Below are 18913 nucleotides of genomic sequence, written 5' to 3' on the forward strand. Positions count from 1 at the left end.
ACAGATAATAATTTAGCCTGAAGTTATTTGAACATAAAGCCTGCATGTTTGTTACAAGGATCTTTCAAACTCTGACTTGAAGCGGCAGCTCTCTCGCCTTGTCTTCCTTGTTTCTGTCCTTTACTTTCCTCCTCTTTGCTTTCAGGCAGACTCATTTTCTGCCCACCCTCTGAAAAATACTCTCAATTCACCTACTATGGTATTTTCTTATTGGCCTCTGTACCAGAGGACTGGAAATAAGCCAATGTAACATTGATATTTTTGAAAGGATGATGGATGGGGAGTAGGTAAAGATCCTAGAAAGTACAGGTTAGCTAGGTTAATGGCTGTTTTGGGTAAACTGGTAGAAAACATTACTAGAGATAATATTGCCAAGCATATGGAAGAAGTCTTGCTGAAGAAATATAAGCCCTGTCTCATTAACGTTTTGAAGTTCTTTGAGAATATGAGTGTCAATGAGCATGAGAATAAGAGCGAACTATGAGATGTTGTGGGCTAGAGTTCAAAAAAAGCTTTTGACCATGTCAGCCACTAAGATTGGCTCCTGAATTAACACAGCTGTAAAGGGAGAAGAGGGAAAGTCCTCTTATGGAACAGTAATTGGTAAAGAACAGGAAGCAGAGAGTAGGGATAAATGGATAGTTCTCACAATGAAGAGATACAAGAATATGAATTGGGACTCACAGATTTCTTCTTGTTCATGAATGGCCTAGAGTTAAGGGTGAGGAGCGAGGTGGCCAATTTTGGTGAAAAACAAAGGAGGGATTGCAAAGAGCTCCCGAAGTATCTCTTCAAAATGGATAAATGGGAAATAGCATGCAATTCAACATAAATAAGTGTAAAATGATACACACCAGAGCAAAAAAAGTCCCAATTTCTTATGAGTTGGCACTGACTGACAAGGAAAGAGAACCAGGTGCATGATGGTTGTAAAAAAGGCAAATTCCATTCTAGGAAGCGTTAGGAAAAGGATCAAAAAGAAAAATGCCAATATTGTAATGCCTTTACATGAATGCATGCCGTGTGACTACACTTGGAATAGTTTGTGATTGTTCGGATCTCAGCTTGGATATAGTGGAGCTGGAAAACGGTGCAGAAAATGGAAACTACCATGACCAAGGGGCTGGAGCAACTCCTCTACGAGCAAAAATTGTAACATTTTGGGGGCTTTATTTTTTTTTTAGTTTAGACAGATTCATGGTAGGATAGGGTTATCAATGGCTACTAGTCATGATAGCTATATGCTACCTCTCAGTTGCTGGGAAACTGGGTAAGAGACAGCTGATGCTTCTATGTGCTGGCATATGGTTGGCCATTATGGGAAATAGGATGCTGGACTAGGCAAGATCCACCAGGACTCTTACGTACTTCTCTAAATTGCTTAAGCATGTGGAATATACCAGGTGCATCTGATTCTTCCCTTTCAGCTTTCTTCTTGATCTAGTGACTACTTTTGTCATAATTTGTCCTGGGATTACATGACGAAGAGAAGCTAGAATTTCTCTTCTTAAATAAACAAACAAATGCATAAAACGAGCTTTCCTTTCCTTTTCTTTTTTGGCCACAGTAAGTAGCTGGACAGCCAGTAGCAACTGAGAGTTCATGTGAGGATTAAGGGTTTGATTTTTCATTTTTGTTTACTCTGGCACTCTGGCAGCAAAGTAGACCTTAGTTTTCCTTGATAAGCAAACTTGTTCAGGCAATCTGTTGAGCTGCTGCAGACAAATCTGCTTGTTACTTCAGTATATGTACAGGCCCTTCAGCCCACCTCTGATCCGAAAGATGAAAATGGGACTGGAAACAATTGTTAAAGGAGAGAAGTGTGTCCTCCTTTTCAAGCATCTCTTCCCCCTCCCTTCACCACAAAGAATATGGGTACAGGGATATTTAGCACTGGAAGACTTCTGACTCCAGAGATAAGCACTCATCTTCCTACCACTGTGAGGTGGAGGCCCAAGGCCAAGGCCAGTGTGAACCTCTGCTTGCATGTTTGTTTCACATTTATATCCCACCTTTCTTCTGTCTTGGAACCCAGGGAAATGTATATATTATTCTCCTGCAGTTCTCCCATCCAGGCACTGACCAGACCCAGAGTTGATTAGCTTTAGCAAAGCTGCATTAGCTGCCTTCAAACCATACTATGAAGCCATATTCTTAGCTGTGCACTGCAGTGCTGAGATGGGACCACAGAAAGTACCGTGTTTTTCGCTCTATAAGACGCTCCAGACCATAAGACGCACCTAGATTTTGGAGGAGGAAAACAAGAAAAAAAAAATATTCTGAATCCCAGAAGCCAGAACAACAAGAGGGATCTCTATTCAGTGATCCCTCTCACTGTTCTGGCTTCTGGGATAGTCCAGTCACAGTGTCTCAGCCTAGCATAACTCACAGAATAGCTGGGGGGTTTGAATTAGAAGGAAGATAACCATGTACATAATCTTGAGCTCATCGGAGAAAAGGTGAGATATAAATGAAATAAATAAAGTAAGGGGTGTGGAGGGAGAGGAGACTGCTATGAAAAACAGAAAATGACATTTCCAAAGTGGTCTGAGGGGAGCTGCCTTGTGTTGAGGGTGGCTTGTTGTTTGCAGGGACAATTTTGGCCTTACATTTTCATGTTTTCAAGACAAGAGAGGGCTCCAGACCTAACCGAGATAATTTTACCAATGTAATGAGTGAGATCAGGGGGAATGCATGGGAAAATGAGGATCACAAGAGATCATTACTCGTCTCTCAGCCTTGAGGTGAATTATAACTAATCCCTCTGAAGACCTATGGTGTCAGGGAGGGATTTAAAGGATTCTGAGAGATTCTGAAAAGGAGGCAAAAAAAGATTGGGGGGGGGGCTTCCAGTATTTCAAAATCAATATGAAAATAGTTGAAATTATAAGCATCTGCCAATCATCTGTTTAGTAAAAGTTCATATAAATCACTGCTGAAAAACAGCAGCTTTTTCTGGGGATGCAGGAGGATAGAAGCTTTCCCCTCCAGACCGCTGTGTCTCCCAAGAACAATTAGGCTGTTGCCTGCTGTTTGGCTTCCATGGGACAATATCCTATGCCCCTGGTTCCTCTCTTCATATTCACAAACAGCCACAACTACTGGATTATTCAGCTGACTGTTGTTTATTAGGGGCGAGGTGTCACATTATTCCCCCACTGAATACCCTTCCTGCAGTTCCTTGTTGGGGCAGTATTCGGCCATAGGCCAAGGTCTCACCCTGTAGCCAGCCAGCCCCTATAGTTCTTATATCTTCTCCGTATAGTTTTTCCCTTATGGGGCTTTGGCTCAACTGGAAATGCACCCAGCAACATCCCCTACCCCACCCCCTCTTCCCTTCCTCCTCCATTATAAGGAACTCTGAAGTTTCATTGCCAATATCTATGTCTCCCCTCTGTTGTTTCTTATCTGTCTTGTAGTAGTAGTAATAGTAGTAGTAGTAGTAGTAGTAGTAGTAGTAGTAATAATAATAATAATAATAATAATATTTATACCCCACCCATCTGGCTGAGTTTCCCCAGCCACTCTGGGCAGCTTCCAATCAAGTGTTAAAAACAATACAGCATTAAATATTAAAAACTTCCCTAAACAGGGCTGCCTTCTCATGTCTCTTAAAGATAAGATAGCTGCTTATTTCCTTCATATCTGAAGGGAGGGCGTTCCACAGGGCAGGTGCCACTATCGAGAAGGCCCTCTGTCTGGTTCCCTGTAACCTCACTTCTCGCAGTGAGGGAACCGGCAGAAGGCCCTCGACACTGGATCTCAGTGTCCAGGCTGAACGATGGAGGTGGAGACTCTCCTTCAGGTATACAGAACCAAGGCCGTTTAGGGCTTTAAAGGTCAGCACCAACACTTTGAATTGTGCTCGGAAACGTACTGGGGGCCAATGCAGATCTCTCAGGACCGGTGTTATGTGGTCCTGGCAGCCACTCCCAGTCACCAGTCTAGCTGCCGCATTCTGGATTATTAGGCCCTATTGCAGGGCAGGGCAGAGTCAGCCCATCCATGAGGTGAGGCAGCTGCCATTTGCAGCTGCCACCTCCATGCCCAGCTGCTGCCCCCTTTGCTACCGCCTCCTCAGAGGCAGCCACAGTAGGGTGTGCATGCACCTGCAGGAGACAGGCAAAATGTCCTGGGCCAGCTCAGCAGCAGAGAAGAGAAATGGTGTGTCTAGTCTGACTGCAGGGTTGTCTCCCAGCCATTCCCCACCAGCAATCCCTGCTGAGCAGGGCTATCTGTGGTTCTGCATCCATGCTGGAGGGAAGCAACACAGGGCAGTTGGGCAGTCCTTGGAAGACCTTCACTGAAACATATGAACTGGCCCCTAGTGTGTGCCCAACAAAGGAGGAGGTCTGTGGGTGGCGAAGTTACATTTGGACGTGGTGATGGACCACAGGGAAGAGAGAGAGAAAATGGTTGTTTGCTTGTAGCTCTTGGAGGTAATTAGAAATAGCTGCAAACTTGTGTGAGTGCATGAAACAGATTTCTGAAGGAAAGGGGGATACTTCCATGTAAAGAAATGTTCTTGCAAAAGTTTGTTACAATAAACCCTAAAATTTCAGGTCCATTATTGAACGCTTATGATGACTATACACCCATGTTTACACAATTCTTTAACTCAATAAAATAAAATAAATTATTTATACCCCACTCTTCCCAGTTCAAAAACCGGGCTCAGGGCCGCTAACAACAAATTTAAAGCACTTAATTGTAAAAGCAGCATAAAATACAGTATTAAAAACATGAACAACAATAAAATTCAAAGTTCAGAAATCAATTTAGGGGAAATCCATCTAATAAGAATTAGATAATCACCAGGGCTAGCTAGCTGAATTAGTCCTACTTGGGCCAGCGAGGAGGCCAGGGGAGAATTAGGGGGTCTCAGAGTGGGTAATCTTCATAAAAGGGGAGGGGGAGGGAAGAGAAGGGAAATAGAAGATCAGGCTGAATTCAAATTAAATAGGTGGAATAGTTCTGTCTTACTGGCCCAACGGAAAGAGGTTAAATCCTGAAGGACTCTAGTCTCATGGGACAGAGCATTCCACCAGGTCGGAACCGTCACTGAAAAGGCCCTGGCCCTGGTGGAGGATAGTCTGACATGTTTTATACACCATTGAAGATACTGAGAAATGCTATAAAGATATAAATCACACACTATACATACATATAGTATGTGGGCAGTATCTGAAGAAGAATACATTTCTTTTTCAAGGAAACAAATTAACACACCTGCAGGGAAGAATTCATTCATTTTCTTCTTGTAAATTTTGTAGTCCACCTCCAAAAATACACAAAAAATGACACGATCCATCTGTAAGGGGAAAAGAAAAGCCAAAGGTTTATTAAGCAAGGTGGTGGTTTCTGGACTCTAGTTTGAGCTGTAATGAAGGGTGAGCTTGTTGGCAGATGGCCTGGTATGTCAATCCACAAGTTCCTCCCATTCCAAAGGTATGTCTTCTGCTATGGTGAACACATGCAAGCAAGGCCATTATTTCCAGCAGCAGAAAAGAAGCCGGGGGCTATTTGTTGGTGATGTGATGACTCTATGCTACAGGAAATGACCATTTGGAAATGACCACCTGTGCATATGTTAAGAGTCTCTCTCTCTCTCTCTCTCTCTCTCTCTCTCTCTCTCTCTCTCTCTCTCCAAGCACACCTGCAGAAACTGGGTTTGGAGGAGGGAGAGGAGAACATGCCAAAAAGAGCTTTGGTGTTGCAAGTGAGCTTGTATCTGTCATATAGATCACAGACCCTTTAAGGGTTTGAAACTAAGGTATGAATCAAGATGTTCCCAGTTTGACACTTGTGTCTCCCATGAAATCACTATGTAGCCTTAGGCAAGCCACTCTTTTTGTCTTCCTCTCTCTCTCTCTCTCTCTCTCTCTCTCTCTCTCTCTCTCTCTCTCAGCTTCAGTTCCCCACCTGCCACCTGCATATGGGTAAGAATACTACTAACCTTACAGGGTTGTTGTGAGAATTATAATTAGAAAATGTTATAATGAACCTTTGAAAGCACTATAGGTTACTGTTGATAGATTATACCCTGCTCCAAGGAGCAGTTTACAATGGAAACGGTAAAAAGGAAAAGACAATGTAAAACAATAGAAGACAACACAGAATACCTAGGAGAGTTCAAAAACCCACCAAAAGGAGAATTTTTGAATGCTCTCCTAAACATAAGCATTGCTGAAGCGTGGATTGCAAGCTAACTGGGTAAGGTCACCACTGCCCAAGGCCCTTACAATACTAAACAAATCGACAAACACAGGACTGCATGTGTAAAATTAGTTCTGTGCTGTGTCCTTTGTTAACAGCCAGCTGCTTACGCAACTTGGCCTTGAGCCTGATACAAGCAAGACCAGGATATTTTGACTATGCAGCAATCTAACATTTGGCAGATGACTCATGAGACAGACATCTGCCAGGTATAAAATAGAGTAAATGGGTTAAAACAAAGAACCCCATCATTCAGTCCCACCAAAAGCAAAGCAAAAAGTGTTTCTGCGGGAATGTTTACTGCTTCTGAAAGACTTCTCAAAAGCTTTTAGTCCATCGTTGTATTTATAGAAACCTACCTACTCTTAATCTAGAAGTGCTTATGCAAAAACAAAGAGAACAGCACAAGCCAGCCAGATGGCAGACAGCGAGCACGGTAAATAAAACAGTTCATACAGAATTTTTAAAAAGTCAAATAAAGCTAGCCATGTAAAAGCCGCAAACAGTACACAACTACCGGTTCTTAACATGGATTGCTGGCAGGCGGCTTTCGAATTAAAAAAGAGAGGTTCTATCCAAAGAATTCATTTTAAAAAGGAATTAAAAAGAAAAACAAAAATGCTTTGTCTGTAACTGTACATCTCTCCAACCATCCTAAGTGCTGACACCACTGAGACAGACTAAGAATTCAACAGCTCAAGAGGGCTGGTTAACACTTCAGAGCTGCCATCTTCTGTGGGTTCCTGGAGAGGAAGTAGGCGAATGACAAACAATTCACCACATAACCACCTTGTGGAGCATTCTGCTGCTCACCAGGCTTCTCAATACTTGGCAACGTGCTTGTTCTACTAGAAATCCATAGTACATAGCAATTGGTTACTAGGAACCTGAAGTCAATGATTTGGCTGGCGAGTTCAAATCAGCATATGACACTACTCAGCTGTCCCCCATCTTCAGTGTGGTCTCTTTGGCTAACAGCCCTTCTTGCTTATCCACCCCATTCATTAAAATTGTCAGCGGTACAACTTCTGCCAAAACAGGGGGCAGCAGATTGTAAGCACTTTTGTGTTATTTGCACACCAATGACACACACTGCAGCTGTCTGGTAAAGCTGGTCCACTATCCCTGCTGCCACACCCCTTTTTGTTCTACAGTGCCGCAACACGGCACGCTGCCAGCACACTTGCATGGGGGGTGTCAGGAAGCAACAGCAGCACATGTCAGTGTGTGAGAGCTTGTAGCTCAAAGTCCATGATGCCCATTGCCCTGGGTAACTGAGATTGTGGGTGAGGTCAGTCAAGGACTGAGTCAATGTCAGCATATTCAATGTAGGCTTCCACTTTGTGGGAATAAAACAGATAGGTTGCTTTCTCCTTAGCACAGGCTATGGAGCGCTAGAAGACAAAGAGTTTGGATTTGATACCCCGCTTTATCACTACCCAAAGGAGTCGCTAACATTCTCCTTTCCTTTCCTCCCCTACAACAAACACTCTGTAAGGTGAGTGAGGCTGAGAGACTTCAGAGAAGTGTGACTAGCCCAAGGTCACCCAGAAGCTGCATGTGGAGGAGTGGGGAAGCAAATCCGGTTCACCAGATTACCGTGGTACCTCGGGTTACATACGCTTCAGGTTACAGACGCTTCAGGTTACAGACTCCGCTAACCCAGAAATAGTACCTTGGGTTAAGAACTTTGCTTCAGGATGAGAACAGAAATTGTGCAGCGCGGCGGCAGCGGGAGGCCCCGTTAGCTAAAGTGGTACCTCAGGTTAAGAACAGTTTCAGGTTAAGAACGGACCTCCAGAACAAATTAAGTTCTTAACCCGAGGTACCACTGTACAAGTCCACCGCTCTTAACCACTACACCACACTGGCTCTCAGAAGGTGCTGCAAATCCTTCCTATCTATTACTTTCCTTCCTTTCCGTCTACCCCCACCCACAACCTTAAGAACATAGGAAGCTGCCTTATACCGAGTCAGACCACTGGTCAATCTATTTCACTGCTGTGTATTTTGATTGCTGGCAGCTCCCTTGGGTTTCAACCAGGGCACAATTCCTAGCCCTCACTAAAGATGCTGAGACTGAACCTCAAACCTTCTGCATGCAAGGCAGATGCTGTACCGCCAAGCTACATGGGTCTCCTTGTGCTTTCTCCACTTGCTCCCACCAGCCTCTACCCTTGACCCTCTCCATCCTGATGTTACAGCTGCCATGTCCCTTCTCTCTCACTTCGGAAACAGCACTGGATACCGTATATGACTTGGCACTAGAGTCCTTACTTTGTTTTGTCTAGGGAGGCCATGATTTCTTTAATGATTCCTGCAAGTTGTTAGTTTCTTAGTCATACAGGGAACTACTAGCTTAATGGGGATTTTATTGTTGTATTCTGTGGAGCGCCAATATTTTCCACACAAAATATGCAGACGGGTCCACACACATTCACACTTTACAAACTGCACTTTATGCATACATGCCCGTGTTGTAGGCACACATTCAGCGACTCAACGGCAGCTTTTTCAAACTCCACATTTCTTCATGCTAAACAACAAGGGAACTTTCTAGGCACTGAATAGTTTTCCAGCCCCATGAAACTTTTTAAGTGGCCCTAGCATATATAATCTATATGAGTCAATTCCACTGCAAATGTGTGAAGTGTCCTATTTTTAAGCATGCATAAAATGCTGTGATGACAGCTCAGATCCTGTGTTTATCTGATTGAATGGCATGTGTTGGCAGATAGTAAATTTGAAATTGTACCATATTCTTGCATCTTGCCAGTCAGAGAATTCCCCCCCCCCCCAGATATAGATAAAATAAGTTGAATTTAAGCTGTGCAAAGCTCTCCTTCTCTTCACTACTTCCTTTCCAAATCAAATGGCTGCAAAAGCTGGGTATGGGGAGAGAAATTGCTTGGAGGCTGACTTACAAAAGCGCTACAGGACCCCTGGGACTCTCTTTTGTCATTCTACAAAGCAAATCTTCCTTCTCTTGTGGCCTGTGAAATGCCAACGTGATTAGACATTTCATGCTGTCCCCATTGTAGAAGGGAGAGCAAGAATATGGAGACACTCATCTGGCCAGCCAATATCCTTCTATAGCCTCTGGTTCTTCCACAGCCAAGTGGAAGAGAGAACCAGTCGTCTGAGGAAGAAGCATAAAGAGGCTAACAACATGAAGGCATCATGACTCATCCTTGATTGACAGCTCTGTTTTTGGCACCTAGTGCCGGGAGCACTTCTTCTATTGCTCTTTCCTCCACCCTGCAGGCTTGATTAAATTTTGCTTGCTTCACGGCTATGAATAGGCAGATCAAAGAGGCCATAAGTGAAGAGCACTGTAGCAAAGGAAAAAGAAAGTTCAATTGCATTAGCTTTTTCACTTACAAGGCAGCTTTACAGCTCCGGGCTGCAGATCACATTGATCTTTTTCTTCTTCTTCGGAGCCTGTGGTAATTCATGGAGTTTATTCGAGACTGGAGCACCAGTCTTATGTACCCAAGCATCTCCCTAGCACTGGCCGTTTTGCAGGACTCGGCATAGCATGATGGTAGCAGGTTGCTCATATTTCGAGAGACCCTGAGTGAGATCTTTAAAGCCAGTAAAAAAATTAAACAGGAGAAATATTTTTCTGCTGTGCATTTAGAATCTGAAATTATTATGTCCCTTTCAGGTGGTAAAAGGAGGAAAGGGATGGGGAAAGAAGCAGATCTTCCTCATGAGACCAGGGCCCTGCAGGATCTGCTTTCTTTCCGCAGGGCCTGTAAGACAGAGTTGTTCCGCCTGGCCTTTGGCTTAGAGCCAGTTTGATTCCCTCCCTCCCTCTCTTTCTTTTTTCTTTTCCTTCTCCTCCTGCGATGAGGCTACATTTTAATGTTTTAATGTTTCAATATTTTAATATTGCATTTTAACTTTGTTTTTAAGTTGTATTCATTCAACTTGTTTTTATTATTGCTTGTTAGCCGCCCTGAGCCCGGCCTTGGCTGGGGAGGGCGGGGTATAAATTATTATTATTATTATTATTATTATTATTATTATTATTATTATTATTATTTTAGGAAATACCCAGTCTGGTGCAAAACCCAGACGCTGCAGGACTCCAATTCTGATCAGCCCCACATGGTACGGCCAATAGTCAGGGACAATGAGAGCTGTTGCTGTTGGCATTCCTCTATCTCAGGAGACAATGCAAGAGTATGCCTTTGGGGACAAAGTCAACCTGTTGGGGAGCTACAGTGCCTGCTGTGGAGACCGATGTGGGAGAGACATGTTTTACTGCAGGTGGGGCAGATGAAGGTGTGCGGTTTTGCAGCTACAGGTGCACAATGGGATTTCTTCTCTCTGCACTCTCCCCAGCGGTCATTCCTCCTCTGGTGACTGCTGTGGATACACAACCTGACTGTTTCTGGGCACTGTGATCATCCGCAAGGGATTCCCATATGGCGGCGTTAAATGTTGCCACCCTTTATGTCTTGTTTATGTCTTGTAACACAGAGTTGGTCTGCAACAGCCCTCGTGCCTGAAGCCAGCTCTCTATAAAGCACATTCTTGGGGAGCCTGCCATCTTCCATCTTCTGTGTACTTGAACAAGCCAGCGTAGATATTGCTGAGACAGTTGTAAACCAACAACATCTGCTTTAAACCTGGTTTAAATTGTTATAATGATGAAAGATATAAAGAGGACTGGATACTATTTATAGAATATATGGAAAAAGTATTATAAGCAAACAATTTACCTAGCAGGATGGTAAAACTTTCAGCAGAGTAAGAAATAGATAAAGTATATAAAAGTAGTTGCGAAAGATGGGGTAAACTAAGAAAACACAAAGAAAAGAGGGGATAAAAGGAACCATGGAAAGAGAGGATAGGAAGCCAATGAATGTTTTCTGATTTTTTTGTCGATTATTTAAAATCTTTGAAAGGAAATCTTTTTCCTTGTTGTATCGTTTTCATTTATGCTTGGCTGATGTGGAATGTTATCAGAAAAGCAAATAAAATAAAATATTATTTAAAAAGAAAGAAAATATGCTGGCTGGGGCTGATGGGAGTTGGATTCCAACAACATCTGGACTGCTGTAAGTTCTTGAAGTAAACCTTATTAGTAACAGCACTTGTCACTAAATAATTGCTAACCTCCAGATACTTGCTGTACCCTTCATATATACCACATTTTACAGCCGTTTTGGTTCAAAGCCTACTGATGCCAAAGGGAATCTATTGATTGCCTTTAACAGGCCCTGGGTCAGTTCTGATGTTTTCAAATTCTAGGCGTCCTGTTAAGTTTATAGCATGTGACAAGCTAAATTATTAAGCATCTTAACATTTCAAATATTTTAATGACACATTGCAACAAGCTTTTCTTTTCACTGGAGACTACACCGCTCAATTATTGTCAATTACTGGACAGCAGAGTGCACAACAAGAAAGGGTGACTTTGTAAAAGGAGAGATTTAATTAACAATGGACTTTCACACGGCATCAGATTCGAAAATAAAAGAAAACAGTTGACATTGACTAGGATCTGAACCTTTTAACCCAGTTCTCTTCATCCAAAGCTGAGCAGTTTAGGGCCTGGATCGGGCATCCAGAACCTGGCTCTGGCAGCTGCTCTTTTAATGAAGAACCAATCTTACAAGCCTCACCAGAGTATAACATTCCCTGGTTCCGTTTTAATTTGACATTTTTAAACATGCACCCCATAGCTCCATTCTGTGAAGACTCACAGATTGGGAAGGGACCAAAGGATGATCTAATACAACCAGTAACATGAAGTGTGTCATGTTGTTGTTGTTGTTGTTTAGTCATTTAGTCATGTCCGAGTCTTCATGACCCCATGGATCAGAGCATGCCAGGCACTCCTGTCTTCCACTGCCTCCTGCAGTTTGGTCAAATTCATGCTGGTAGCTTCAAGAACACTGTCCAACCATCTCGTCCTCTGTCGTCCCCTTCTCCTTGTGCCCTCAATCTTTCCCAACAGCAGGGTCTTTTCCAGGGAGTCTTCTATTCTCATGACATGGCCAAAGTATTGGAACCTTAGCTTCAGGATCTGTCCTTCCAGTGAGCACTCAGGGCTGATTTCCTTAAGAATGGATGCGTTTGATCTTCTTGCAGTCCATGGGACTCTCAAGAGTCTCCTCCAGCACCATAATTCAAAAGCATAAATTCTTCGGCAATCAGCCTTCTTTATACTGATCCACAATTGCTCTATCTGTCTGTCTTTCTGGTCATCTTTTATTGTTTGGTGCCTTGGGCATTTTGAATGGAAAAGTGGGGTATATATTTCATAAATGGCTAACGATACAGAAGGAAGGTATCAGTACATACAGACGATGATGTGGACAAGAATAATAACAAGTATATTTATTTAAAAATATACAAAGTGAAAGTGGGGCAGAACTGAAAACAATATTTGGGGGTGAGTAGTCTTTCTGACCTCAGTATGCTATAACTGAGGCATCAGAAGTTGATAGATGATAGATGATAGATAGATAGATAGATAGATAGATAGATAGATGATAGATAGATAGATAGATAGATAGATAGATGATAGATAGATGATAGATAGATAGATATAGATATAGTCATAAATTAATTCATGTTTCTACTGAACCCAGAAAGGTTCTTTTCTCCAACAACTGCTTCAAAAATTATGCATTTGTCCCACCACACCCTCAAGTCCATCCAACTTCACTCTGTGTTGACTAAGGGTTATACTGACAGTTAGACCCACTGGCAGAGGAAGAGGAGTGGGGGGGGAGCGAACCGCCTCCGGCAGCGCAATCCCAGTGGGGTGCCATTGCGGCTGCCCCCCCCCACCTACGCTAGGCAGCATGCCCCACCCCCAGGACGCACACCAGCCCTGCCCCCACCTGCTCTCTGCCCCCCAGTGGTGGAGCATGAAGCTCCGCCACTGCTTAGACCTTATTGCTTATTGGTACTGTAGCAGTGTGGCTGGCTGGCGCAAAGGGTTTGGGAAGTGAGACTATCTCAGCAAGTGAGATATGAGGAAATTAATGTTAGAGCATCAGGCTAGCCAAAGATTTATGTTTATGTGCCTGAACACTGAAACTGTAAGACTGCACTGCTCTAATGATACACCTTTATGGATATACCTTCCTAGTAGATCCAGATAGGAGAAAGCTATTTGTGGGAAACAAACATTTAACCTGAAGATAAATTATCAGGCTACTTTAGCAATAAAAAAGTAGAGATTACGTGAAACAAAATGAGATGTAAAATGATGAACACTTTAGTCAGACAGCTGATAGTATCCCCCTACTAAGATTTTCTCTGCTGAAACAAAAGTGAAAGCTATATTTTAAAGTTGTGAGATTACTGTTTACTGTGTGTAGGTGTTTTTTTTTAAGCCTGCAGTGAAATATAATTAAGTTGTTGAGGCAAAAAGAGGGGGAAAACAACCCCCCAATGTTTATTATGACCTAAAAGATTAATGTGGGCCACAAAATCTAAATGGAGTCCTTCAGCTTCACAACAATCTATAGTCGTAACAGGATATTCAATGGCAAGGTACTCAGAAATGAAGCAAGATAAATGTGATACATCATGAGAACAACTCCTACTGCCTGATCAGTAATCCTGAGGGCAGGATGCTATTATCCAGATCAAATGAAATATCTGAGAGCAGATTAACACCATCCTGAGTACTGCATGGGTCAATAGCAAAAAAAAATTAGAGACACAAAGGAACCTACATTGAAATATTCTCTTGGAGCATCTTCTGCACAATTTACCTGAAAGAGCTATGCAAATAGGGACTTGTTCTAGAAATGTGTCTGTGTTAACTGAGAGCAGTAATTGGAATGCACGTTTCCACATGCACAGACAGTCTATTATATGCCTTGTTTGCAGAACTAAACCACTTCTGAATAATGATTTGAAGATTATAGCAAAATGGAACAAAAACCCAACCAAGGGATGTTCTGTACAGTTCCTGGAGCTCAGAGCAGCTGTCATCATGACGTATGATTGTCAAGACTCACAGCTACAGGCCTCTGGGGTTGTGCTGCAGATAGTCCCACTTCTGAACTGTTCACAGACATTGCTCATGAATCATTCTTTCTAACACCAAGCTCAGGCGTTTGAATGCAGGCAGGATTGGAACCCACCTACTGTGAAAGAAGAGGGAGGTAGCAGCATGTTTGGGCAGACCCCAAGATATACAAAAACACATTGTTGTTTTTGTTTTTTTTAAAAAAAAACCTACACAAACACAAAAGGAAGGGTCACTGTATGAGAAATGAACATCAATCACATTCTTTCCTGGAGAAAGAATGGTGGACTGGCATGGGCAAGGAGCACTTCCACTGCAAAATTTTGGTGAGGATATGACCTGTGAAAATATGCTGTTCTCCTGCCAAGAAAGATGATTGCTCAGTGAAATCACATGGAGATATCACAGGTTCTCCTCAAACTGGTCACCTATCCCACCCCATACAAATAGCCATTGTTTCTGTTGGATATAGACGGGTGGAAAGAACCACTGTGACAAAGTGCGTAGCTGATGCTATCCCAGTTAATGTTCACATGAATGGACAGAGAAGAAACAGAAGACATATCGGTATGCTTACTCTTTATTTAATTATTCTTGCTTAAGCACTCTGTATATGTCTCTCTATGTCTCCACCCAATTATGTACTTAGATATTTATACTGCTCTCCCCTCCCAAAAAAATAATCCATGGTGGATGAAGAGGAATTTATAAGGTAGTGTGAAATGTGCAAACTTCAGATGCAAAAAGAGTGCGCACATCACATGATTCAAGACGGCAAGCTAAAGCACACTTACTTGAGAGTAAATCCCATTGGACGCAGCAGGATTTACTTCTGAGTAGGATCACACGGATCCTTTCCTTTTGTGTGTTGCACCAGGAGCACAACCCTGTCCCAGCAACCTATCCCATTGTTACATGACGAGAAACTAAGCATGTCTAAAAAAACTCTGCAAAGGACAACCTATGTATGTAGAAACGCACACACATTTGTGTAAAACAAATCTTTAAAATGCCATGCTAATAAAACTCAGGGCATTTGGATCACCACGTTTGAGTAGCTCTTCCCAAAGATTTTCAGAAATCACTGCACACACTTAAGCCAGGGTCACATTCATCAAAACATTTCTTTTTCAGTTATTGCGACCAACATATTTGTGAGCACTCTGAAATTAGCTAGCAGTTGCTAATAGACTGTAGTTAACACAGCAAGCCTTTGACTGGAGTGGTGCTTTAACTTATACAAGGGGTTTTCACTGGAGAAAGGTTGAGAACCATTGATTAAAATACGTATTTTACTCCTTATATGCCACAAAGAGCTATTATTACCATGTGGCAGGAATAAATAGCCACCTCTCTCTGATGGAAAAATAAAATCTAGAATTATTGGAGATTTAGTTGACATTCATGCATTGCTGGGGGTTAGACTAGAAGACCCTTGGGGTCCCTTCTAACTCTACCATTCTACGATTCTATGATCATTTGCAGCCATCAGAGATTGGGTAGCAGATTATTGGACTCCCCGTTTCAGCCCCAGATTGTCATTAGGCATAAGGGCTGCTTGCTTCAGTACAGCTGGCCGGGAGATGCTGGAGAGAGGCAACATGGCCACAACATTTCAACTAAGTTAACAAAGAACTTGCAGTCTGCTGATGTTGAAGTATTGGTCCTGCCAGGTCAATAGCAAAAGCTGTTCAGCAACCCAGGGGACCAAAGCAAACTTTTCTGTATCTAATAAAATCTCCCAGTATATTTCTTTTGATGGCCACTAAAACTCATCAGCCAAGGGGGCAGCAGGGGAGTAGCTTAAAATGCATTCATTGTTACCAAGAGATCCATCAGTTTCCAGAATTCATTTTTATGCCATACAAACATGATGACATCAGCGCCATTAATCTTTTCAGCTTGATACCCACTGTCTCCTGAAGATGCATGTCGACCTCCATTTTTCACTGTTACCAGTCATAGGGCAGCTGACACAGCCAGGATAATCCTGTATTCAGCGATACTGGGAGAATGAATGGATTTTGATGAATGTAATTTGCTATCTCAGTGACAAATGGCAAATGTGAAGAGAGGATATGCATGCAAATATTGCTGTGTTAAATAAGGCCTTGTGAAGGATAGTACTTGGGAACTATCCGATAGACAGTTTTACAACAAGCTCGTTTTTCAGAGGCGATCAGTCATCAATTCCCATTAAGTTATCATCCCACCTTTATTGTGACTCTCCATTGAGTACGATGGCGTCCCAGCACACAATTAAACCCATTTTCTAATTCAATAAGCTAACTTCTGGCACATTTCTCCTGCTTTACGACATCAATTGATCAGCACAACAAAGATTTAAAATGTTGCAGTATGTTCAGGAGTCAATGCTGCTGTGACAGTAACAAACCTGGATTGTGGGTCTATATTAAAGAGATGCTTATACTGGGAGGGCATATGAATTTAGCATGGCAGTGGATGAGGCCTGGGACATTCATGCATACTCTCTCTCTCTCTCTCTCTCTCTCTCTCTCTCTCTCTCTCTCTCACACACACACACACACACACACAATATCACCCCCTCTCTCCTTCATTCATCTGTCTTCTATCTTCCTTCCTTCCTTCCTTCCTTCCTTCCTTCCTTCCTTCCTTCCTTCCTTCCTTCCTTCCTTCCTTCCTTCCTTCCTTCCTTCCTTCCTTCCTTCCTTCCTTCCTTCCTTCCTTTCCCTTTCTCTCCCTGATCTACTGAAATTGCTCACAAAAGTACAGTCGTACCTTGGAAGTTGAACGGAATCCGTTCCAGAAATCCGTTCGACTTCCAAAACATTCGGAAACCAAAACACAGCTTCTGATTGGCTGCAGGAAGCTCCTGCAGCCAATCGGAAGCTGCGTAAGCCCCATTGGAGGTTCGGGTTCCAAAGAACGTTCACACCCAGAACATTGACTTCCAGGTTTGCAGGGTTTGAGAGCCAAAACATCCAAGTAAGGCGTTCGGGATCCAAGGTACAACTGTAAATATATTCAATGTGAACAGACTGGATTACTAATATCCCAGTGGTCCGTTTGAATCACCATAATTACAATGAAACAAATTATTAGAAAGACTGATGTAGATTTCCCCTCCCTTTCTATCACTCCCCCACTACCTTTGAAACCTACCATGGCTTCCTTGGCCCCTATGAAACCTGCCAGCCAGCTAGACTTACTCCTTTCTATCCATCGCATTGTCTTTTGCTCTTTGTGGTTATCTCCTGAGTTCTGCAATCTGCCCCTTGAGAGCAGATGCTAGAGTATCTTCCAGCAGTCGCCCAGTTAGCCACATGCTAGACTGTGTCTTGTCTGCCATGCTCTGTGGTCAGCCCTCTGAGCAGCCATTTCTAAAACACATAGCTAAATGGTCATCAACTGATATTTTTCCTTTGGCTTTGATTGCTTCAAACATAATGTAAGATGTGGCACCTGCAGAAACTGGGTTGATGTGGACCAGAAGTACTACTCAAGGCCAACGTGGTTTTTGCCAGCTTCATTAACAATCTGCAGTTTGTGCAGTTCGGAGGGCATGCTCAAAACTGGATATTTACTATGCATGCAAGCAGCTGGGACACAGATGTCTGTTGGAATACACACAAAATAGTCAAGGGCCAAAATAAATTTGCATTTCTGAAGACCTAGCCCAATCCTAAACCTGTTAATATTGCACCTTGATTTTCCAATTGATTAAAATAAAATCTTAAAGATGAGGGCTTTTTTTTATAATGCTGTTATAAAAATTGAGTGAGGGAAATGTTTGCAACCACTTCACATAAAAGAACAAAAATACAGCATATGCCAAGGTTCATATTACTCTATTTGTTCAACATAATAAAAATAAAGGCACAGTATAAAAAATAAAAATATATTTATGATGTGCTTCCTTAAAAGATTCTGTTTACATGTGTTACACGACTTTAAAATATAATTGTATTTTCAGCCTTCCCCCATCAAATATCTCGTTTAATCTTTGATATGAAAAAAGGCAGATGTAATGCAAAGCCTGATGGTAATTTGCCAAGAAGCTCACTTTCCTTTGCTGGGGGGGGGGGCGGCGGGCAAACACAACTCACTGCTATATTATAGTTTCAACATTGCTACATATTTCTATTAAAATATGGAAGTGATTCAACATTTCATTCCAGTGATCCTGATGCTGAAATGCAAAGAAACAAGAAATATAAAAGCTAAATTGTATTAAGCTGGAGCTGGAAGAAACGGTAGCCTGGAATAGCAATTCAATGGACTTTTGTTTACATACTTCATAATAACCAAAGAGGTAATTAAAAATAGACTGCTAATACATTTCGGTGTCATTGCTAACCCAAACAGAATGAGTTCCAACCTGGCTTGAAGCCAGGGCTGGCTGAAGACATTTTGGCACCTGAGGCAAGCTACAAAATGGCACCCCACCAGAGAAGAAGAGGTGAGTGAAGATCTACATTAGGAATGGGGGTGGGTGGGTGTCAAATCAATCTTACCCAACAGCTGAAGTGGGGATCAAAGGTTGTTGTGGGGTGTAAGGCCCAGGAGACCTAAAAGGGCAGTCCCTACCATTTCCTTCCCAGCAGTGCCTCCTATTCGCTTAGAGGCTGCATTGGGGAGCAGCAGGTAATGCATTTCTTGGAGGCTGGTTCTGCTGCCCCTGCTGTCTGAGGCAGTCGCCTCGTGGGTACA

General features: G+C 42.6%; 1 protein-coding gene and 1 long non-coding RNA gene across 8 annotated transcripts in view; one reads left to right on the forward strand and one right to left on the reverse strand.

Moving 5' to 3' along the window:
• The window catches only part of MACROD2 (mono-ADP ribosylhydrolase 2), a 987478-nt gene that overhangs the window by 128112 nt on the left and 840453 nt on the right, over positions 1–18913 (reverse strand). For all 7 annotated transcript variants that reach the window (XM_081906344.1, XM_081906343.1, XM_081906345.1 and 4 more), the window contains exon 9: positions 5230–5311. In XM_081906344.1, coding sequence (XP_081762470.1) covers positions 5230–5311 — 82 coding nt within the window. The remainder of the gene's footprint in view (positions 1–5229; positions 5312–18913) is intronic.
• LOC309367424 overlaps positions 1–18913 on the forward strand; it is a 243625-nt gene that overhangs the window by 4813 nt on the left and 219899 nt on the right. The window lies entirely within an intron of this gene.

Source organism: Podarcis melisellensis (assembly GCF_964234715.1).
Source record: "Podarcis melisellensis genome assembly, chromosome: 3".
In the NCBI taxonomy this organism is placed as follows: Eukaryota; Metazoa; Chordata; class Lepidosauria; order Squamata; family Lacertidae; genus Podarcis; species Podarcis melisellensis.